The sequence below is a fragment of the Neurospora tetraspora genome (genome assembly GCF_033439725.1).
Source record: "Neurospora tetraspora strain CBS 560.94 chromosome Unknown B0H65scaffold_2, whole genome shotgun sequence".
Taxonomy (NCBI): Eukaryota; Fungi; Ascomycota; class Sordariomycetes; order Sordariales; family Sordariaceae; genus Neurospora; species Neurospora tetraspora.
The window spans coordinates 3,234,894-3,257,355 of NW_026944384.1; the positions used below are offsets into that span (position 1 = coordinate 3,234,894).

Below are 22,462 nucleotides of genomic sequence, written 5' to 3' on the forward strand. Positions count from 1 at the left end.
GATGCGGACGACTGGAAGTTTGTGTTCGAGTCTGGGTTTGAGTTTGGGTGGAAGGGGAGAATTGTGGTCTCTTATGTGGTTCAGTTTCCGTTGTCGCCTGGAGCACGAACCATCTCAGGTTCGTTTTGCGACAATGAATTGGCGAGTGAATAGTGGTGAAGTTCAAGGTTGTGGTCCTCAGTTCGTCGTCTGGTGTCACTGGTACACATGGCATGTGCTGGCGGCCCGCCAAACCTTGACGGACAGCTACACTGTTCACATATTAGTATTCCATCACAGACATTGTGCATCCTACAACCAGGCTGTTGGTGTTGTTGATGGGATGGTGACTGTTATGGTGGTGGTTGCTGTGGGGACGTGTCTCAACCACAACTCATACATATCAACCTTGGTCCCATGTCGTCTTCGTCGCCATCCAAACGGAAACATTCCACGGGATCATCTTACATGCAGCGGCGCTCAGGAAGCATCCAGTCGGGAACACCTGCTAGAAGTGGGTAAGCTTCCAAGCTATTGGTCTTGGGGTGCGGCTATCTCCAGATCCCCATCTCCGGAAATCCTGCTGAGACGTATGCCATTCCCGATCCAGGCTGAGATAGGCGAAGTGGGCAGCACCTTGACGGTGGTATCGTGAGGGGAAGTTGTGTGAATGGGGGCTAGGACGCACCATCAGGTTCACTCTTCACTCAGTCGAAACGTGACAACACTCACCAAGGACTCATTTCTTTCCGTCCCAACTTTATGCTCTTGGGTCTGCTTTTCTGAGCAAGAGTTGATTGGAAGTTGAAAATCTCATCGAGAGCAACTTCCTGGACTTGCTCCAAGTTCGTCAAGTTGTGCTTTTTTTTTCTTTCCATGTCTTCACCCCGTGACCAGAACTTTACCAACTCGTACTTTCCCTTCCCATCCTCCAGGCAACGCACCTTCCACCCTAAACCCCTTCACTCCCATCCTCGTCCCCCACCTCCGCGCCTTCCTCAGCTAAAGAAATCCAGCGGGAACCCATCAGCCATAGCCTGATACCCCGCCACATTCGGATGCAAATGATCCCCGCCATCAAACTGTTTCGCCAACTGACTCTTGACACTCGGATCGCCAATAATCTTCCCAAAGTCCACCACCGCATCCAGTTGTCCCCCACTACTATTCAAAATCCACTGATTAACCTTATTCCTCGTCTGCTCCCTCGCCGGATTACTATAACTCTGTCCATTCCCTCCAAACGGCGTAATCGTGCCTCCAATAACTTTAATCCCCGCGCTCTTACACTCCTTCGCAATCTGCTTATACGCGTCTATCAAGCGGTTGCCAATCCCATTCTGACTCTCACTGTCCGTCCCGCCGCCGCCAATGTCGTTGACCCCCTCGAAAATCATGACGTATTTCACCCCTTGCTGCTGCAGCGCGTCGCGCTTGTACCTGCTTAGCAAAGTGGGCCCAAGTCCGCCGCTGAGCACGGCGTTGCCGCCCGCGGCTTGGTTGTTGACGCCAATGTGGTTGATTCCGTTCTTTTGCATGCGCGCTAACAACAAATCGGGCCACCGGTTGTTGGCGTCGTCGGTGCTGCCGCGCCCGTCGGTGATGCTGTCGCCGAGGATAGTGAAGGCGGAAGAGTTTGAGGAAGTGGGCTTCCAGGCTTCGACGGCTGGCAGAAAATACCAGTGCTTGGTGTCCTTGCCGCCGGTGATGCTGGCTTCCGAGGCCTTGTTGCCGGAGACCATCCAGCTGGTGGTGCGTGAACCCGGGTGACCGGTGATGCTACTGCTGCTTTGACCGGTTTTGAAGTACAGCGATACGGCAATGTTGGCTTGGCCGGGAACGCTGAAGTCGATGGGGTCCGTGTAGGCTACTTGGCCGCGCGGGATGGTGATGCCTTCGCTGCCGTTTTTGAAGGTGATGGGCTTCAGGGTGGTGGTGTCGATGCCGGAGACCCCGGCTTTGCCTGAGGTGGGGAGGGCGATGGTGGCGGCGGTTATGGGTAGGTCAGAGCCCCCGAAGGTGTTGCTGATTTGTAGGCGGATGCGGTCGGCAGGAAGAGAGAGGTAGAGAGTCTGACGGAGAGTGGCGTCTTTGAAGACTCCGCCGCTGGACTGTGAGTTCCAACATGGTCAGCATAATCTGATATCTGTGGAATAGAAGCATTTTGGAGTAGAAGTGACGGGCTTCTTACAAAGGGCGATGGTGGCATGTTACTCGACTCAACGAGTTGTGGCATCGATGTCCAAGAGGCTACCCAGTGGTAGTCGTTTGCAGCAGCTCCGACTGAATCACGGAGGCCCAGCAGCTCGCTGTGCGCGGCGTCGAGATTTGGCGAGGGCAAGCCATTGGCCCAGCCGAAAATGCAAAGCAATACCGTGGCAAGGCCAAATGATGTGGTGTAAACCATCATGGTACGAATAGGCCGCGATAATCGGTAGGGAACTCGGTGTTTGTAACTCGCCAGGTAAGTATAGCGCCAAGAAGAAGGACTCGGGCAGTCGTCGAAGGCATTTTGAGCCTATTTTATACATGGTCAGAGACGGACGGTGTTGGTCCGAAGGGTAATCTGAACAACCAGCTGTTTGAGTTTCACTTTAGCCAAAGACAGCCACCACGGAATTCCCCCTGCTCGCGCACACAAAGCCACCCTATTCATCCAGCGCGACATCCCGGATGGTAAGTAGGCGGTCGATCACTCGGGAGAAAATCTGGGGAAGGCGGGAACATCAACGGGGTTACATTTTCCAGAAAACCACCGAAGTGTGTAACAATCACCAAGAACCATGGAAGCAAAAGGGAACGACGCTGATAAACGGAACTTGTACTGAGTATTCTTTTCACCCCTCACTAACCCCTACTACAACTCCCGATTCCCTCCATCACTACTTGAAGAAGTAATCGCATCATCCGCCCCAGGCGACTCAACATGAGCCTTCGTCGGCTTTTCAGATCCAGGCGACTCAGGAATCAAGTGGCTCTGGTGGTGCTCAGCAGCCTTCTCAAAGTCGGCGCCGCCGATGCGCTTGCCATCCTTGTCGTACCATCTGGGTTCCACCTTGGCCTGATGCACCACGGTAAAGTATCCCTTCCACCCATCGACCTTGCGGAAGATCATATCCATCTCCTCCAACGACCGGCACGCCGTTTCAGGGTAGAAGAAATAGATGACGGGAACAATAAAGGCGTTGATGACCGCAAATATGATGTAAGTCTGGTACTTGATGTTGTTGAACGCAACTGGCGTGATCATGACAACCATAAAGTTGAAGATCCAGTTCGCCGACGTGGACAGCGCGTTGGCCGGCGCACGGATGCGGAGTGGCACAATCTCGGCCGGGTAAAGCCAGGACATGCCGAGCCAACCGATCGCAAACATGGTGTTGAAGACGAACAGGAACACGATTCCCGCAATCTGGCAAGGCTTGTCGTCCGGCCGGGAGTTGACGCCTGCCAGGATGGCCATGGTTGCCGCTTGGCCGATGGCACCGAACAACATGAGCTTGCGACGTCCGACGCGCTCCACGAGGAAGATGGCGGGCCAAGAAGCGATGAAGTACTCGGTGCCGTTGAGGGCGGCGAGGAGACGAGCCAGGAAGTCGGACATGCCGAGTCCACTGTAGATAACGGCAGCGTAGTATGTGATGAGGTTGATACCCGAGATTTGCTGGAAGACCTGGTTGACGTATGCCAGCAGCGTGCGGTGGAAGTTGCGGTCCTTGTCCATGGTGAAGAGGTCCTTGAAGCTGCCCTTGGACATCTCGACGACCGTCTCGTGGATGGAGTGGAATTCGGTGTCGACAATGGGGTCTTCGAGTTCCACGTCGTTGAGGGCGGCCAGAACTTCCTTGGCTTCCGCGTCACGGCCCTTGAAGATCAGCCAGCGAGGCGATTCGGGCAAGAAGGGGACGAAGATGACGATGAGAATGCAGAAGACGATCTGGAAGGCCAACGGGAAGCGCCAGGCAATTGAGCCGGGGGCAAAACTCAACCCGAGGTCTATCCAGTAACTCAACATGATACCGGCTGTGACGAGAGATCCTTCGATCATGACCATCTTGCCTCGTTTGTGTGCTTTTGAAGTCTCGGATTGCCAAGTAGGGACCTGTGAGGGGTTAGTGAAAGTCCTCGAAGTTGAAGCTGAGGTTGAAACTCACTGTAGATGTGTTTCCTCCATTTCCAATGCCAGTAATAATGCGTCCGATTATGAAGTGTTCGAGGGTAGTAGCGCTCGCCTGGAGAATGGCACCGATGATCATGATGGAAGTTCCGAGAAGAATGATCTTCTTACGGCCTAAGGGATTGCCAATGAAGATGGTGATAATGGCGCCGATGAAACAGCCCAAGTTGTAGGAAGCGACGGAGATGCCTTGGTAGGTGGATCTCATAGAGGATTCGTGTGGGGTGAGGCCCGGTGCGTTGGGGTTAATGTCGGGAAAGGTATCATCGAGAAAGATAGGAAGAGTGAGAATGCCGCCCATGACACCTTGATCTATTGTCACTGGTGGTTAGAACTGCTTTTGGTCATAGTTGACTCTTCAACTTTTGCCCATGACATACCGTATCCGAAGAGCAGGAAATCACATCCTGCAATTGCGCCCACGGCCAGGTTGAGGGCCTGGCCTCTGAGCCCCAGGAATTGCTTCATGGCGACACTGTTCGATACAAAGCTTGCTCAATGTCGAAAGGTATGTGAAAACACAAGAGGACCATCAGAAGCATATGCAGAAGGGCATGCCGAGATCATATATAGAGACAGCACGTCGCTGATCACATTCCTGACTTGAGCAGATCATCTTTGGTATTACCCAAAAGTAACCAAGAACCAGGAACACACCTCTCTCGGGGCTTCATGGCACGAGGAGACGAGCGTGACAAGGTAACATGGACGGGCAAGGGTAAACAGGGTCTTTGACAAACCTCTCTCATCTTTCTTTGTCAGGTCGTCGGCACTTTCCGTCTCGAGAGCCAGTAACGTCGTGTGGGCGTTATCCACAGAAATCATGTTGTTGGGTCCTTCGAGAGTCAGCAGTTGATCCCATGAACGACAAGATTCGTTCTCTCAGCTCAACCACTGTGCAGAACGCGGGGCCCCTCATTCTTCGGGCCTGAAGACCACCGAGAAGTTGTGGACTGGTGACCCTCTTTCCCCGATGAGCGAGGTGCCGTTGGCCGGCTTGGAGTCTCGCGGGTTCGACGGGCTCGGCGAATTCGTGGAGAACAGTTGAATCCGGGGGACGGAGCAGTGGGACTGGACCATGACGACGTCACCCTCGGGACCGGTTCTCGTCCTGAGTGGTGCGCATGTCCTGGCATTGGTGATGCACCTCGGTGGTAGACAGGTCTGATGGATCGACGGCTGGGCAACCTTTCTTGGGAGTCCAACAGCCCTACCCCACAGTCACTGACTGTAACTAAACCGCTTGAGACTTCATTGCCGTCCTCAGAATGCCGTTTTGGGGTTTTATGTCTGGCGTGATTGGAAGCAAGCAAGAGGAACTGGAGGATCTTCCAAAGTTCCAAGCTTTCTGACTCGTGAGCGCTCTCCCCGTGGGGATTCTGGGGAAGCTTGTCTGGGGTTAAGTCGCTGAAGAGTGGACCCTTCGGTGAAGACAAGCTTACCTTAACCTTGCCATGTGGTTGGGGACGTAGCCAAGGAAGGTCAGCAAACGATGATTTTCAGGATTGTTGCCAATGAAACGTGTGATGCCGCATGCCCGAGGATGTACCGAATCTAGCCGGCGGTGTTGTCCAGAAAACGGCGAAGTTGTGGAAATGGAAAACTCGGAGTCGTTGGCGTCGTCAAGGCGAACTATCTGATCGTTGTCGACCACATACTATCGCCGTTTATATGAAGAAGGAGAATAGACTGGAATGGTTCGGTGTTGGAGGAAAAAATACCTGACTCCAGGAAGTTTTGGGATCACCGTGAAGTTGGGGTTTTGTTGATCACATGCACCTGCCAAACAGTTGAAGCTCACTGCACTGACGATCGCAGCATTCAGATGCGGGGTAGGTACTCTCAGTGGGATACCGTTAGCACAGAACAGCATGATTCTTGATGATATAAGTGAAAGAGGAGTTATCTGGTAAATCTCCATATAAATAAACTTTCTTGAAAAGGCACATGAACACAGAGCGCTTTTCTGCATTTCACGATGTTTTAAGATTTAAAAGGAAGCCGACAAACAGAACATGACTAACGAGGTAGCCCACGATGTACCACATGCACTAACATTAACATACTGGCCCTGTGAATCTCTTCCGTACCAATTTCCTCCTTCAACTTTTAATCCCCAGCAACGTCTTCCTCCACCACTTCCCACACTCCAGCAGCGCCAGCTTCAGATTATCAGCGTGCCTGAACATGTGTCCTTCGCCTTTGAGAACGACCATCTTGACATCTCCACCGTTTCTTTCGACTTCCTGCCTGATATCCTCGCTCTGCGCAATCGGCACGACAGGGTCGGCATCCCCATGGATCAGTAGCAATGGAGAAGTGATGCGTCGGGCATGATACAAAGGACTACGCTCCCGAAACAGCTCAAACTTTTCTTCCTCGGTTTTGCCTTCGAGCCCCAGGAGTGTTTGCAGGTAATGTAGCTCCAGCTTATGCGTTTCCTCGTCTAGTGTCTTGAGGTCGCTGATGCCACACATGCTGATTCCTCCGGCAAACACGTCCGGAAATCCTGTCAAGCATTGCAAAACACAGTAGCCGCCCGAGCTCACGCCTTCGATACCGACGCGAGAACCATCAATCCGTCCGGAGTTCGCGAGATATCGGACCGTTTCGATCACATCGTCACGGTCGACTATACCAAACTCTCCACGCAGTGCCTCGCGGTACGCCTTTCCATGCGCAGACGAGCCGGTATAGTTGGAGAAGCAGAACGCATACCCTCGGCTCGTGAAATATTGCACCCTCATGCTGAGCCCTGGTGGGTTGTATGCGGTCGGCCCGCCGTGGGGTTGGATGATCAGTGGAGGAAGCGTTCCTTTTGGTCCCTCGTATTTGGGGTTGAACGGAAGCCAAAGGAACCCATGCACCTCCCGTCGTGGCTCGTCGGTCGTTGTGAATCGGATATGCTCCGGCGACGAGAAAAACTCTTCTCGCAACTGGAACCGGCTTTCAACCGAAGACCCGAGATGCTCAGACCTGAGTGTCAGATCCGGCGAGATGGCGAAACAGTAGACACCAGGTGGTGTGCGATAACCGCTGGCAATGGCTAGCACCGAGTTCTTTGAAAGCCGTGCTAGGCAGTCCATACGAATGCTCGTGTTGGTCAAAGGAGGGTCCAACTTTGTCACCTTGCGGGTTTCCAAGTTAACGTGCCACAAACTCCATCTCTCCGAATCGAACCGGGGCCGCAACAATCTCCTTGTCTGTCAGAAACACGTAACTCTGGGCTCCAACAGCCTCATGCGCATCCCCGAACTCCGCGTCTTCCCATCCCGGTAGCAGAATCGGCTCGCTATCACCCTTGTGATATTTCCACAACTGACGAAAGCCGGACTTGTCGCTACCAAAGTAGAGTTGCCCGTCAGGTCCCCATCTAGGCTCTGCAGCTGTTGATGTATCATCGCCTCCAACGATCTTCACGTCTGAAACGGTTGAGTTGGTGAGGTCAAGGTTCATCACGCTCAGCTTCGCTCCCCAGAACGGCATGTTAGGGTGGTCCCAGTGGATATGACAAATCTGTGTCATATCAGTAGGGTTGAACCGCGGGTAAGCGACGAAGTCGTGCTGTCCGCTACCCCTAAGACTCCTGACCTCGCCGGTCTCGATGTGGATAAGGACCACACTGTTTCTCACGTCTTCCGGCTTAGGATTGGTGTGGTCCTCTTCGACGGCAAGAACCCACGGTGTGCCTGGGTGGCAGTTGAAATCACCGTACCGGTGTGTTTCAGACTTGAACAAGACCTGGCGCTCCCATTTCTGTTCTTTTTCGTTTGAAATCAGTACGTTTACTGTCTTAGCGCGCGCGTCGGAGTAGATGATCTTGAATTGTTCGCCAGACCACAATGCGTACGGCAACCCTCCGTACTCGTAGAGGGAGGTCGAAGCACTGTCCTGGTAGTCATTGTCCTCGAATTTTTCTTCGAGGATATCCATAGTCCCAGTGAGAACATCCTCCTTATAGAACCTGAGCTCAACAATCGTCTGTGAGCCATCTGGGCGGGATTGAAGGGCGAAGGATCTTCCTGTTCGGGGCTGCGGAAATGCATGTCAGCGGCCAGGTTTCGTGCTTGCAGGAATCAAAGACTCACACAAACTCTGGGAGAAGTGATGTTGCAACTCCCAGCGGTCACAGCTTCTGCGGTAATCTCGCTTTCCCACTCCCCATACGGGGCAACAATCCTTTGGTCAGTTGATGCCGCCATGTTGATGGATATCGCAATTATCCGACTCGGTCGCTCTGTCAAGATGGTGAGTTTCTGGAGATTTGATATCGTCGGCCGATTTGGTCTTCCAGCAGACCACACTAAGAAGACATGAGTGAAGCTGACAGTCTAGTGTTGGGTTAACAATTGCGATAGGGTGACAGTCATCATAAAGCCGTGCCTTCCCTAACTCTGTCGCAGACCGCAAGAGGAACCGGTGAGCGGATTCTCTGTGCCACCGACCCCTCATCATCTTTCTAGCTCGGATTTGGTAGCACAGAGTCATCTCTTCGAGACAGGTCTGCTGCACAACGTTATCGACCACCTACCGCCGTGACAAATGCCACTGGGTGCTGCCTGGCATCATCTTAAAACTCCTTTGATTCGATAGCGTATATTATTACCTCCTCTCCGGCAAAGTCTGCCTCCCGTCTGTTGAGATTCCTTCATAAATCATCTATCATCCCATCTTGGGCAGTCCAGCCCTTATACCCCCTCATTGCCTCACAATCCAGGTAATTATTCTCGATGAACGGCGTCGCCACTTGCACCCCGTACACATCCGTCCACTCCCACTCCCGTTGCCCTCCTCGACTAGCGTCGTCCGAGTCCGAACCTGATGGGTCCGAATCCGAGTCCGAATCTAACTCTCCTTCTGCAACAAACGGAAACACATTAACGGCTTTAACCCTCCCTCTTACCGGCACCGGCGCAAACTTTCCCCTAGACATGGACGTGTCGAAAAGCCGGATCATGTTATCGCAAGTACCGCCTGGACTGGCAAAAGTAGGTTGGTTGGTGATGTTTTTGAAGAAGTCCAAGGAGTAAGGAGGACTGCCAGAGTTGGACTCGAAAGAGGAGGAGGAAACGAGACGGGTCATCTCCAGCTCTATCGACATCTCGTTCTCTTTGCTCAAATCGACATTGTCCTCAACAGAGGAGTTAGTACCCAAGGCGTTGAATGCGGTCGAAACCCCCTTGAAGTACGTATTCCCATTCAGCAGCGCTCTATAAGCCTCACACTCAGGCTCAAAACTCGCCGGCGAAACCCGCGTCCCGTAGGCTCGCGAGCCGTCAATGGCGATGTCGTTGCCGACGCTGATCAACTGCGCCGGAGCCCAGCGGTAGGAGGAGTAGCGGTCGCCGGAGGGGCCGGAGGGGGAGAGGAAGGGGAATTCGAAGCCGATGCGCTGTGGGTTTCCACACATTAATCATCGACTCACTGTCTAAGGCAACAGGGAACAGAAAGACATACAGAAAAATCCTCCAACACAATCCCATACGCCCTCAGCTGAATATCATGATCATGCGCCGCTTGCAGCAAAACGGGGTACATTCCCTCGGGAAAATCGGGAACGAGGGATCTATATGCCAATTCGAGGATGGCGTATTGTGAAGGGACCAGCCGGCGAGCGAGGAATAGGGGGATGGGGATGATGACCCCCTTGGTAAGTCTTTTGCCATCTCCCATCTCCATTTTCCCCTTCCTCCACTAATACCTTCGGCCACTGCAGGGAACTCTTGAGATGCCCCACCTGTCGAGTGTTCCTTCCTTGGGAAAGATCCAACAGCAGCAGCAGCAGCAGCAGAGTGTTCCTTCCTTGGGAAAGATGGAAAAAATCTGCTGCTGCTGCTGGATCTTTTACCCTTCTTGTTGGTTCCTCTCTGTTTTTGTTTCTCTTCTCTTGGTAGTTGTCCCCATCTAGAGACAAAGCCATCATGGTTCAGACCAGAGCGAGGACAGCAGCTGTCGCAGCTGCCACAGCAGCTGTCGCAGCTGCCACAGCAGTCGGCAAGCTCAGCGACGAGCTGAGCGAATATGAAGGCTTCAACGAAGATGAAGACTTCGACTTCAACGAAGATCAAGACTATCCGGAGCTACAGGCAACATGGGAAGCGACATTCATCGAAAAGACCTTCGCTGCGTACTGTTCCTGGGTCGGTGGCCGGAAGTCTTCAATCCGCAAGCAACTGCCGTCGACGCAAGTGCTCTGGGAAACGGTACTTGACATCCAATTGTCGTTCAGCCCCTGCCTCTCGAATATCATACAAGCACACCATCCGCAACACTCGATGCACTGAAATCCCTGCCAGAATTTTCGTATGCCGACGAACCCGCTTGGACGGTGTATCTCCTCATTCTTGAACATCCAGAGCACCCACCCATGGTCTATGTCGGTAGCGGGACCGACATGAAGAAAGGCACACATAAACGCTTCAAGGACTATGACAGGAACTACCAGTTGTCGAGTTTGACGGCCATTGCGCGCAAAAACGGCCATCATATCTCCAACAAGAAAATTCTGATGTCGGCCCAATGCCCAGAAGCATATTTGGTTCTTCCCGGTCGCGCTCTCTTTCTCATTGTCGAGACAGCAATGTCACATGCGCTTTGCGCATACGAAGACAAAAGTATCCTCGACACAAACCTGACGAATCACCAGTGGGGTTTGGCGGAATATGAGGGGCTATGTTCGCATCACTCTTGGTATGAAGGACTCCGTTTTGGCGATTGGTTCACAGAAGGCTTGTCCAAATCCGAACTGTCGGCAGCCTTGGCCCGGTCATCAGCCAAACGGCTGGCACAGAGACTGGCCAAGCGCAATGACAAGAAGGAGGATGTCATTTTGGCATCGAGGGCGCGTTGGCAGTCGATCAAAGAAGACCCTGTCAAGCATGCCAAACATATTGCCATGACAAAACGGTGGCGTGACGCCAACAGGGAGCACCTCAATGCGAAAGAGAGGAGGAGGAGATTGAAGTTGAAAGCCGACCCTGTCAAGTATCGTCAACATCTTGACAGGAGGAATCAGGTCTATCACCAAAACAAGGACCGTTCTAATGCGCGTGCTAGGGAGTATAGGGCCGCAAACAAGGACAAAGTCACTGCGTCAGAACGTCAGTATGCTGCCGCAAATAGGGACAAAATGAATGCGTCACAACGTCGGTATGCTGCCGCAAACAAGGACAAAATCAATGCGTCAAAACGTCGGTATGCTGCCGCAAATAGGGACAAAATCAATGCGCGTGCTAGGGAGTATAGGGCCGCAAACAAGGACAAAGTCACTGCGTCAAAACGTCGGTGGGCTGCCGCTAACAGGGACAAAATCAGTGTTGCAAAGAAGAAATCCCGAGCTTCATCAGGTCTTGATGGAAAAGACTCCCGTGGCGTTGTTAGGGAAGGTGGTGGCTAGGGGGTTGGGTTGGTCGTGGGTGGTTTTGCAGATGTTTTGGCTGTCGTTCTCCTGCGGGTTTTGGTATTGTGGTTGTTGTGGTATTGGGGGTTGTTGTTGGGTTGTGGTGGTGGTAATCGATGCTGATGATGTGCCTGCTTGGCTGAGAAGAAGGGCAGTTGAGAAGACGATGAGGACTGCCGCCACGATGTGGAGGAGTGGCTTTTGGAGTGACATTAGAGTCGCTTTGGATGAAGAAGATGCTTCCCGCTGGCGACGAAGGGTCCTGACCCGGGGGGGATGGAGGGGGGAGCTGAGTAGAGGGAAGCGTGAGGGTGACATGGCCACAACACCAGGTGAGACTTGCTCAAGAGGTGAGAGATGGTGAGATGGAAATTAAGCAATAGACAAACGATGAACGTCGAAAAGAGGGACAGGAGAAAAGGAGAAATATATGAGGGATGAAGGACGAACACTAAACCTACTCGACCCGGTACTTGAACACTTACCATCCCAACAAGACATTCATTATCTCCGGTCAGAGAGCTCCATCTATTGATTTTCTTTTTACCCATACCATCCCATCCCCATTTGGGGGTCGGCCGGGTATCAGCATCCTCAATACCTTTTGGAGTACGTGTTTGTTATGTGTTTCCAAAAACCCTCTAGAGATCCATATACAGACAGACACTTGTCAAGTAAAGCCTGCGACTAACAGTAATCTAAATGTATTTCCTGATCGGGACGGAATTCTGTAACATGTCTGATGTTGCTTCACTCAAAGCAGCCAAGACTCAAGGGTGGGTGGACAAGAAACGGCAGCGAAGTTAGCCGAGCACCATAACTGACAACTGACTAGAGTACAGTAGTCGGGTGTTCGTTTCGGATGTAAGAGCTTGCGAGACAAACTTCCTTGTTACATCCAGTCAATATGTAAGGGAAGTCGTTGTGAAGTTGTGGGTACGACCAGAATCTTGGGCCCCGGGTTGGTTCCGGTTCCCGAACGGGTTGTCGCGTGCCGGTCCGGTTGTGTTAGTGGTGAATGGAGGTGATGTGCAGGGTAGGTAAACTATTTTTGGGATCCTTGCGAACCTTATCGACAGGTGGGTATTCTGAGTTCAAGGACGGCCGAAGGATGTTGTTATCTGATTGACCCAAAATGTCCACTTACCCGTCAATAACTTCACTGCAGGACGTTCATACCTACAAGTTGTGCAATCATACTTTGTTCTCAGTTCTCACCTCAGCCCAAATCCCTCAAGCGGCGCGGGAGTGAAATTTGCCGACCCGACCACAACGGTATTACCTTCTCAACGCCACGTGAATATTTCCTTATGATTGTGAATCTTGCTACGGGTGTCTAGTAACCGTTGCAATTCGTGGTCTAGAACGGCCACATGATTTCTTATTTTCCGAGAGTGCCGCCGATCTCTCTCCGTTTCTGTCTTGCAAGTATAGCCGGGGCGAGCAGTCAGCTAGGCGGTGGTCGTGACGGCGACGGCGGCGGCGGCCCGCAGGTCAATCCGGATCTTGTTCTTTCCGGTGTAAGACTTCCCGGTGGGAATTGTAGTGTGTGGTGTGTAATTTGATTGATTTGCTAACAGGTGGTGGCTGAAATGGTCCCGCCGACTCTTGGTGTTTACCGTCGTCCTTCGTGGCTGATAAAAATATTATGCGGCTCTTCCCCTTTGGCAAAGGTTTCTGGTCGTGATAATTGTCGACGAATGATTTTGTGTATGCTTGGGGTCGATCCTCCTTCTCTCGTTCCAGGAGGTGTATTGGAGGTGTTTCAAGGTCTCTGTCTCAAGGAGGTGAGATTACCGAGACAATATTGCCCCGTGCTTGCCGCCCGGCAACAACTGTTAGCATTTTGGGTCAAGTTCTCCTTTCCGCGGATGGGATGAACTGGTAGAATTCCATCGCCTAGATCAAGTCCGTCAAGTTCTCGCTAATGATACATTGTATGGGGTATATACCTTTATCTCATCATACATGTCACTCACCACTGCTACTGTACATACCTCGCAAGGATTCATTCCCTTCAACTTCCCCGGGCCCATCTTCATAGCGCTCCACCAACAAGCTGCACAATCATCATCGCAATCCTCACCTTCAGCCCAACCCTCCTCTCCGTTTTGGCGAAATCCTCCCGCGTCACCACCGTCGCATTATCCTGCAACCACCTCTGCTCCTCGCCCAGCCTCTTCTTCAGGTCCTCGTTCTCCGTCACAATGAGCGCATTGGCTTCCAAATCAAGCGAGTAACTCCTCTTGGTGTAGTTGGAGCTACCAATCAGGCTAATGCTGGGATTCTCGTTCTTGGGCATGGTGACCCAAAGTCCCTTGGCATGGTACGTCCACCCACCGGGCTCGCCAACCGTGCCCTTCCTCCACTCCTTCAGCACCGTGGTGCCCCGGTGCTTGGATTCGTGCACGGCGCGGACGAAGCGACGCGCCAGGAGGGTGTAGGCGTCGGGGAGGAGACCGGAGACGCCGGGGGACTTGTAGAAGCCGTTGGCGAAGGGCGAGGCGGTGATGACGACGTTGTTGGTCGAAGCGGTGCCCAGAAGGAGCTTGGTCAGGGAGGGCGCAGGGTTGAAGTAGCCGGCTGTGAAGGTCCAGGACGAATTGGCGTACTCTGGTGCCGCTAGAGTCCGTAGGACATGGCTGACGGCGGGAAGCTCGGTCGAGGTGTCGGGCGACAGAAGCTGGGAGAATTGCGCAAGCATGTAGACCGAGGTGTCGCGCTTCTCGGCTGGTGTGTCGTCGAGTGCGGTCCGTGGCGCTGTCTTGGGCGAGATGAGGCCGGATAGGAGTGCGGTCGACTCGGCGACGAACTTGTTCGGGTTCTCGAGTGGGGAGATGGCCGAGTTATCCTCTGGCCATACTAGCTTGAAGCCGGACGGGTCGGAAGAGGGCTTGACGAGGAAGCTCAACGATGAAACGGCCGTTTGAAGGTTCGAGAAGTACTCGGTGATGTCCCTGCTCGAGTAGACATGATAGCGATCCTGCCTGTCTGAAAAGTAGTCGCTCGAGAGGTTGGCGCCAGAGAGAATGATCTCATCGTCGATGCCGTACAACTTCATATGCTGCAGTCCCCATCCTTCGTTTATCCTCTTGGGGATGTGCTTCTTCCTGAGTCCGGTAAGGTTTGGTGTATGGTACATGCGGATCTCGACACGATCAGAACCGAACTCGGAGATCAAGGGCGCGAGAAGGGAGGCGCATGACGGGTTGGGCGCTTCACGGGTCCCGCGCAGGGCGTCAGTGAGGATGCTGAGCTTCAGATCGGGTTTCGCGCGGAGGGCTTCTTGTAGAGTCGCAATCTGAAGCAATGCGCAGTTATTAGCATATGGAAGATCTGATGCGTTATGACAAAGGTTCCTGTACCAGTTCCTTTTCCGACTTGCCAATGTAGAGGGTCGAGAGGAAGATGCGCTTCTCTGCCTTGCGGATCTTGTCCTGGTGAGTGGGAAGGCATCAGTCAGCACTGCTAGCTGACAACACAAGCCTTCTCCCGGCGGCAGCAGAAGTTTGTCGAACCTTGAGGGTCTCGTAGAACTCGGTCGGTGTTTGTAAAACGCGAACTTGGGAGCCGTTGATCCTGAAGGACGGGGCTATCTTGTCGAGCTCGCTGGTGAAGGGCGCAAGCAAGCCGGCGCTGGAGGGGTTCGGACCGCTGCTATGCGACGCCCCGGAGGACGGCGAGGAGAACTGTCGACATTGTGGTCTGGCTACTCGTAGACTGAACCGCGAAGCCGGTGCTCTAAGCTTGGTGCAGCATCGTGAAGTACTCCTTGCCAGCATATCCGCAATAAGCTGGGGTGTTTTTGTCCAAGACGGGAACCGGGATGTTGTTGTCGAAGTTGTCTTGTCTGTTTAGATTGGCCAAATTTTGGGGTGCGGGCATTCCATCCCCTCGGTTATCGCGCCGATGACCTAGCGACGGGCGCCGGTACAGTACAGGCGGGCCAATCCACTGAAGACGCGGGATGACCGCCCGCTGACGGGAAGGAGTTGTGGGGAGTTACAAGGCTATCCGGGGCCCGCCTTGGCATTTCCCTTTGAAGGATGTCATGTCATGGGCCAGAGCTCCCAGCTCTTTGCCAGCCGCCAGTCTCCCCGTTGCGGCCTGTTGCAACTCCAACTTTCAACTCCACGACCGACCGACCGACGCCATCGCCGACGACAGCAACCCCGGAGGAGCTCGCTCTGATTCCACACTCCACGGCGCACAATCGCAATTGACTCCACTCTCCGCGAGTCAAGACAACAACAACCATGTCTACCATCAGCAGAACGATTCGCAACCTGCGCAAGGTTGGCTTGAAGGTATCGTCTTCGTCCATCAATAATGCGAAAATGCGCCGTCGCTAACGATAAACCTCGTGATTCCAGGATGCCTGGCACCAAATGAACGTACGTCTACACCCATCATCTCCCGTCGATTGAGTCCGGTCCAGACCCGACCACGATATCCCGGCGAACAAACGAGTACATACAGAGAGAGGGCCACAGCTACTAACACCAACGTTGCTGCTCTCCACAAACAGTATATCGGTATGGAGCCATATCTGTCCCTCAGGGTGCATACTTACTTACACTAACTCCGTAACAAAACAGGCGACACCAAAGCCGGCACCCTCGTAGGCGTCGACAAGTTCGGCAACAAGTACTTCGAGAACCAGGAGGAACTTCCTCTCCGCACGCGCTGGGTCGACTACGCCAAGCACGACTACGACCCCTCGCACATCGAGCCGCTCTGGCACGCCTGGATCTCGTACGCCATCGACACGGTGCCCACGCAGGATCCCATCGTGACCCAGGCGCCCAAGAGGCCTTGGGCCCCGCAGGTGCATCACCCCAACTATACCATGACGCCGGGGGCTTTTAAGACTTATAATACGTATGTTTCTTTCCTTCATGGTCATGGCCAGAATATGGTGTAGCTGTGTGCTGATGACAGGTCTAGTGTCAAGCCCAAGCTTCAGTCGTGGGAGCCTGTTGCTGCTCCTAGACGCTAAATCTAGTTTTGGTGGTGACTGGTGAGAGAAGGTCTCTTGAGAAGAAGGTGTACATATGATGGACGCTTAGAGAGATGTGAGTGTGTCTTGGCTTGGGGAGGTTTATCCGGAGCAACAGAACGTCATAGGGAAGAACAGGACCTATAGAATGCATATACCTCCAGGCTCCAGCTCACAGAAACTCGGAATCCCATCATCGGCGTACCAAGAAAGTGTCTATATATCGGTAACCCATAAAACACCCGTTGCCCCGGTCTTCTACTTATGCTTTCCCTCCTTCCTTGCTTCCTGTCCAACCCATCCATCCATGCCATGCCGTATTTACATGCAAGAAAAGATCCTCTTCCCCCCTTTTTCCACGCGTGTTTTTCAGACTTTCCCACCTCAAGCATCAAGACCGTCAAGCTCGACAAGCTTTACCACCGTCTTGATGATATCATTCTTCTCGACATCCAGCGCCGGATTCTCGACCTTCATTGTGATCAACTTATCAATCAGCCCTCTCAACCTCGACACCAGAACACCGATACGGGCCCATCCGCGGAGGCGCAACCAGCCATCAACTACGAGACCACGGCCCTGTGTATCCAAGTCAATGGCACCCGAGAAGAGGAGGAGGGTGTAGGCGTTGAAAGCTATTTACGGTGTCAGTAATCCCAGTGTTACAAGAAAATGCGGATATGGGAACAAAACTTACGCGTAAGATCCCTGATAAAGATCTTGCTGGTGGCAATCTTTGTGAAATACGACATGAACGACGCGTTGCCCGTGAATCCCTGGCTATCAAACAAGGTACTGCTAGGATGGATGAACACCCTTCCGTTCTCCTGCGAGAAGAACTTGATGGTCTTGGCCTCCGGGTCCAACTCCACGGCACCGGTCATGGACGCCGCGAACTTCTTGTCGGGGAACTGGATCCGGGCGATCTGCGGGCTGAAAGCCGAGGCGGTTAAGGCGCGCAGGAGGGCCATGGACTTGGTTTGCTGGTTGTTATACTCGGAGTAGTTATATGGGATGATTCCCATCTCCTTCAGAGCCGAGTAGTACTGCGAGCGAGTCGAGGCGATGTCGGACAGAGTCTGGTAGTTGAGGAAGTTGTCGCCACACCAGGCGCGCACCCGACTCTGCCCCATGCGCTCGTGCATCTGGTCGTTCCACTCCTGGAAGGCGCGGAGGTCGGTGAGCAGGTCGCCGTCGCCTTGGGAGAACCTCTTCCTGGCTTCCTTGGCTTCCTCGCGCTTTTCCTGGGGTGAGACGAAGGGGCTCTTGGTGCTCAGAATGGCCGCGATGGTGACGCAGTCGTCGAGGCAGCCGAAGATGGAGCCGTAGACCATCAGCTTGCCGCACCGCAGATCGGCGGGGATCATGGCCAGTTGCTGACCGAGGGCGGTCAATTCCTCGCCATCGAGGGCTCCCATCCGCCGGAGCATGGTGATAGATGCCTCGACGGCTGTGGCCTCGGGCGGCGTGGGCGCACGAGAGAGAAAGTGACTGACGTCTTTGATGCCCATTGCCCTCACAGCCAAGCACAGCTGCTCCAAGGGAACACGCCGGATCTCTGGGTCGGGACGCTCGGCCATCTGCATCTCCAGGTTTCGGGTGAAGAGCTTGTAGCACTTGCCTGCTTGGACACGGCCGGCACGACCACGACGTTGCTTGCAAGCGGCACGAGAGGCCCACGTCTCCTCGAGCTTACGCATGTTGTTCTGCGGGTCGAACGAGGTCTCCTTGACCCTACCGCTATCGATGACTGCGACGATATCATCGATGGTGATGGACGTCTCGGCGACGTTGGTGGCAATGACCACCTTTCTCTTGCCTGGTGGAGCGGCCGCAAACACCCTCTTCTGCTCTTTGGTCTCCAAGGAGGCATGGAGAGGGAGAACATGGAGAGAAGGCACCGCTCGCAGAGCGTTGCAGGCGCGGTTGATTTCAGCAACACCGGGGAGGAAAATCAGGATACCACCAGCCTTCTGAGTCTCGGCGAGGTCGCTATCAATGGCACATACGGTCTCCACAAGGAGGTCGTAGTTGATGCGGCTGCCCATTCTCTGGATGATCTTGTTGATGGGGTCATCATTGGGGTCTTCCTTAGACCTGCTGCCAGCGTTATCGTCATAGTAGTATTCGCGGTTGTTACCAATGCTGAAGCCCGTCATGTGGATTACATCGTCAAGGTAATAGTCCTGAACAGGGTACGTCCGGCCAGAAATCTCAACAAGACCAACCGAAACATTCTTTCCATCAACGGTAAAGTAGTCCTTGAAAGACGCGGCATCAAGCGTGGCACTCATAAGAATGAGCTTCAGGTCCCTGCGCTTGTACAAGACATCGCGAATAATGGCAAGCAGGAAATCAGTATCGAGACTGCGCTCGTGCACCTCGTCGACCACCACGTGGCTGACATCGGCAAGAGATGCAACCACGTCCTCGACACGGCCACCCGATGTCTGGAGGCGCCGGAGCAGCACACCAGTGGTGACGAAGGTGATCCTGGTGTTCGGGCTCGTCTTGCTTTCGCCACGGATCGAGTAACCGACTTCTTGGCCAACCTGTGAACAGCGCTCGTCGCTGACTCTGTCCGCCAAACCCAGGGCGGAAATACGGCGAGGTTGTGTGACAATGATATTCGCGCTCTTTCCAAGTCCCTTGCTGTACAGATCATCCAAAATGAACTGGACGGACTGCGTAGACTTTCCGGAACCTGTTTCTCCAGAGATGATAGTGACTTGATTTTCTGAAACCGTCTGGACGAGGTAATCCTGTACCTGCCAGGCTGGCAGATTCTGCCGTGCGTACAGCATCTTCTTGTAAGAGGGAGTTTCCGTTCTGGCACGCCACTCCTCCGTGCTACGAGCATCAGGCGTCCAGTTGATAGGCTTGGGGTAACGAGGGGTCCTGCGTGCCCGCTTAACGACCCTCTTGGGTTCCTCAGAAGCTGCGGATGCCACAGCGGCAACTTCACGGATGCGACCGGGCTTTTCGATGATGTCGTTGATGTTTTCTTGCACCCAGCTGGCAACGTAGAAGATCTTCATCTCCTCGCCTTCCAACGTGAGAGCGTATGCAAGTGCCTGCTTGATGACACTGAGCTTGATGTAGGATGGAAGAGCAGCTACCATGGCCAGAATAACCTGAGTAGGATATTGCTCTGATTTGCGGAACTGAACGCAGGCATCCACGTTCGTCTGGGTGCCATTCTTGACACCCTCCAGCTTGATCTCGCAGACTTCTGGAGAAGTCTTGGAAAACTTTTCGCCGAAGCATGCCTCCAACGTGGCCATCTCCTCTTCCCAGCACTCATCGGCATCCCTCCAGGTGTCTAGACCATCCGCGTCCGCAGAAGAGTTATCAACGGACTCGGAGCCGCTGGCCAGAAGAAGCTTCTGCAGATCTTCTGCCGCCTTAGCCTCATCTCCGTTATGGAGCGCCAAGAGCTTGCGACAGAGGTCAATGGAGTATCCGGACTGAGCGAGTCGCGTAATGGCACCCTCTCTCTTGAGATCAGTGGCAGCGACAGTAACGCCAGCGCTATACTTCTCAGGAAGAGCCCATCGTGGAAGGTCATCTTCAGGAATATGGACCAAGAGCCATTCCAAGGCCTCTTCTCTGTCCTTGCACTCCTCAACGGCCTCTTCGATATGGCTTTGGCGGAAGCCCAGATCCTTGAACTCCTTAACGATGGCGGCCTTTTGCGGTGCCGCCATGACCACCCCATTCGGATTCCACACCGTCTCCCTGCGAAGAAGATCCTCCAGCTGCGATCGTGTCTTGTTGCCCATCTCGATCTTGGGAACATTGGCCCATCCCCTCATGACATTGTGGGCGCCGCCACCACCTCCGCCTCCGGAGCCGCTGCCCCTGAATGCCAAGGAAACACCGGGTTCGTTTGCGGCCTTTTCCTTGGCGGCCTGGAGCTGAGCTCTCTTCTTCTCGGCGGCGGCCTTTGCCTCCTCGCGCTCTCTCAGAGCCTGGAAGGGGTCGGCCTCGTACATCCATGCCTTGCCCTCCTTGACATCCTGTTTCTTGAGGGCCTCAAATTCCTTCCAGAGCGACCTGTAGTCTGGCGGAAGCGTCATGTGCATGTTCTTCATGCTGCAAACGCGGTACAGGGCGTAGGTAGCGGCGAAATGCTTGGCCTCGAGGGCAGTGGGCTTGTAGGCAAGGTGCACATGGCTCGGAGGCAGCTTGAATGGCGGCAGCGTGGTGACTTCCTGCGTCTTTGGGTTCTTTGCACTGAGCGTAACAAAGACAGAGAAACCATCCTTGGTCTTGATGGTGTTGTAGTCAGGTCTCTCCCACTTTTGCTTCTGGCAGTGCTCCGAAAGAAGGTTGACGGGTAGCTTGCCGGTCCAGGAGTGGCCACCAATGATTTGCTTGATCGTGGGCTTCGGGGGCCCGGCGTCAAGCTCCTCGGCGGGTTTGGATGGACCAGCTTTAGCTCCTCCCCTCTTGCCCTTGGGTTCCTTGTCGGAATTGCTGAAGACAATGAAGTCGCCCTCTGATGGGCCTGCGGCCTTCTTGGAGTCCTTTTTGGATTTGGAGGCGGGTTGAGATGCTGCCGACGATGAAGCGGCTGCAGGCGCAGGGGCACTGCTCTTGGTCCCCTTTTTGGCCATATTTGCGACGCTAGTGTAGATTGCCTCCCACGATAAGAATTCGATGTTGTGTTTCCGAAAATCACTCGTGGTTCAAGCGTTGCAGAAAAGGAAAAAGTTGAAGCCGAAGAGTTGGCCGCGGCGAATGACACCCACAAGAACTGCACCAAAGCTTGCGCCGCTGTCCATTTCTGTCAGAACTCGTAAAATAAGTGTGAGAAAGAGGGCCGAAAGGATCTGGCCCGATAAAAGTAAGAAGCCGAAGGTGGAAAGTGAAAGCGGTGTCGTCTGCTTGTAGTTGTTGGTTTGCCAGACAAGAAATTCGATCCCTGCGGTTTGACGGCAAGCACCGTGACCGTTGACGGCGAAAAAGCAGGACCTGGCGGCAGAGTCACTGCAAAGACAACGCTGCACTGGGCAGCGGTCAAAAGTGGGTCCGTCCGGACATGACTTGCCATTTCGTACCTCTTTCGTGAAGATTGCCACAAAGGATGTCTGTGTCAAGTTAACTACTCAACTACTTTATACAGTGTATTTCTATCTCTTTCTGTATACAAACCTATGGCAGAATTATGAAGCTGGAAAAGTACCCCTAGCAATTGCCGTTGTCCAGGAATTGTTTGATAAGAGGTTCTTCGGGTTACGTACGAGACGAGTGGGGCCGTTCAATGTCAAGATGCTGTTAGGGTTGTGGTTAGGGTTTATAGCAGTACTTACACAAGAGTCGGGACCGGGAGGGGTTCGCGCAGAAACACTGCATTTTACCTTTACAACCATTCCAGTTATCCAAGATATTTGAACAAATCAGAAATGTTTCACCCGAAAACCATCCGTCTATTTCCCAAATTGCGAACAAGCAATTCTCTACCAGGGACTTTGCGTCTGTGAGTAGGCTTGTACCACCTTCGGCCCGGGACCGCAAGGCTCCGACCTGTGTAAACATCCACGGGGGCATCAAAAGGCAAGCGCGTCTCTCGCCGGACTACATAACTCTGCGTCTTCTTCGTGTCCAGTTTGATCCAACTTTCCGTCCTCTCTCTGCCCTCCGTCCTTCCTCCTGGTGGGGCAAACCTCGGGTTCCATCTCTTTGAATCTCGATACCTCTATCATCTGAAGTCTGTTGTAAGTGAGTTGCAACTTTCACTGCTTCTCGTCCACCACCATATCAAATCTCGGACACTGTCAAACTACTACCTTCAACTGCGGGGTTACCAAGATTCAGTTACATCTACACTATTGCCTGCTATTCGGAGTAGTACTTAGATGCCTCCAGCTGGGTTGTACCTCCTGCCTTGTTTGTCTTAGCAGGC

The 22,462-nt window shown here is 53.5% G+C and overlaps 8 protein-coding genes across 8 annotated transcripts; 1 reads left to right on the forward strand and 7 right to left on the reverse strand.

Annotated features, from left to right (window-relative positions):
- Window positions 1-590: 590 nt before the first annotated feature.
- On the reverse strand, window positions 591-2,612 carry B0H65DRAFT_109210 (SGNH hydrolase-type esterase domain-containing protein). Its single transcript, XM_062820548.1, has 3 exons — window positions 2,171-2,612; window positions 712-2,090; window positions 591-656 (listed from the first exon to the last, which is right to left on the reverse strand). Exons 1-2 carry the CDS (start codon window positions 2,387-2,389, stop codon window positions 978-980), a joined length of 1,332 nt encoding a protein of 443 aa, XP_062684463.1. The 5' UTR covers window positions 2,390-2,612; the 3' UTR covers window positions 591-656; window positions 712-977.
- B0H65DRAFT_109218 (general substrate transporter) lies at window positions 2,613-4,853 on the reverse strand. Its single transcript, XM_062820549.1, has 3 exons — window positions 4,537-4,853; window positions 4,134-4,468; window positions 2,613-4,081 (listed from the first exon to the last, which is right to left on the reverse strand). Exons 1-3 carry the CDS (start codon window positions 4,622-4,624, stop codon window positions 2,837-2,839), a joined length of 1,668 nt encoding a protein of 555 aa, XP_062684464.1. The 5' UTR covers window positions 4,625-4,853; the 3' UTR covers window positions 2,613-2,836.
- B0H65DRAFT_109232 (uncharacterized protein) lies at window positions 4,834-5,717 on the reverse strand. Its single transcript, XM_062820550.1, has 2 exons — window positions 5,599-5,717; window positions 4,834-5,500 (listed from the first exon to the last, which is right to left on the reverse strand). The coding sequence occupies exons 1-2, from the start codon at window positions 5,610-5,612 to the stop codon at window positions 5,044-5,046; spliced, it is 471 nt and encodes a 156-aa protein (XP_062684465.1). The 5' UTR covers window positions 5,613-5,717; the 3' UTR covers window positions 4,834-5,043.
- Window positions 5,718-6,258: 541 nt separating this feature from the next.
- B0H65DRAFT_418640 (Alpha/Beta hydrolase protein) lies at window positions 6,259-6,903 on the reverse strand (the record flags this gene model as incomplete). The annotated part of the gene is made up of 1 exon (XM_062824155.1): window positions 6,259-6,903. One exon carries the CDS (start codon window positions 6,901-6,903, stop codon window positions 6,259-6,261), a length of 645 nt encoding a protein of 214 aa, XP_062684466.1.
- Window positions 6,904-7,300: 397 nt separating this feature from the next.
- B0H65DRAFT_519158 (uncharacterized protein) lies at window positions 7,301-11,768 on the reverse strand (the record flags this gene model as incomplete). The annotated part of the gene is made up of 4 exons (XM_062828713.1): window positions 7,301-8,042; window positions 8,851-9,548; window positions 9,614-9,802; window positions 11,520-11,768. 4 exons carry the CDS (start codon window positions 11,766-11,768, stop codon window positions 7,301-7,303), a joined length of 1,878 nt encoding a protein of 625 aa, XP_062684467.1.
- A 1,746-nt stretch (window positions 11,769-13,514) lies between these two features.
- B0H65DRAFT_109249 (uncharacterized protein) lies at window positions 13,515-15,496 on the reverse strand. Its single transcript, XM_062820551.1, has 3 exons — window positions 15,074-15,496; window positions 14,921-14,992; window positions 13,515-14,856 (listed from the first exon to the last, which is right to left on the reverse strand). The coding sequence occupies exons 1-3, from the start codon at window positions 15,335-15,337 to the stop codon at window positions 13,594-13,596; spliced, it is 1,599 nt and encodes a 532-aa protein (XP_062684468.1). The 5' UTR covers window positions 15,338-15,496; the 3' UTR covers window positions 13,515-13,593.
- A 315-nt stretch (window positions 15,497-15,811) lies between these two features.
- B0H65DRAFT_546229 (NADH ubiquinone oxidoreductase subunit NDUFA12-domain-containing protein) lies at window positions 15,812-16,554 on the forward strand (the record flags this gene model as incomplete). The annotated part of the gene is made up of 5 exons (XM_062829436.1): window positions 15,812-15,862; window positions 15,929-15,949; window positions 16,084-16,090; window positions 16,154-16,436; window positions 16,503-16,554. 5 exons carry the CDS (start codon window positions 15,812-15,814, stop codon window positions 16,552-16,554), a joined length of 414 nt encoding a protein of 137 aa, XP_062684469.1.
- Window positions 16,555-16,699: 145 nt separating this feature from the next.
- Window positions 16,700-21,259, reverse strand: B0H65DRAFT_109379 (P-loop containing nucleoside triphosphate hydrolase protein). Its single transcript, XM_062820552.1, has 2 exons — window positions 17,252-21,259; window positions 16,700-17,189 (listed from the first exon to the last, which is right to left on the reverse strand). The coding sequence occupies exons 1-2, from the start codon at window positions 21,171-21,173 to the stop codon at window positions 16,939-16,941; spliced, it is 4,173 nt and encodes a 1,390-aa protein (XP_062684470.1). The 5' UTR covers window positions 21,174-21,259; the 3' UTR covers window positions 16,700-16,938.
- Window positions 21,260-22,462: the final 1,203 nt, after the last annotated feature.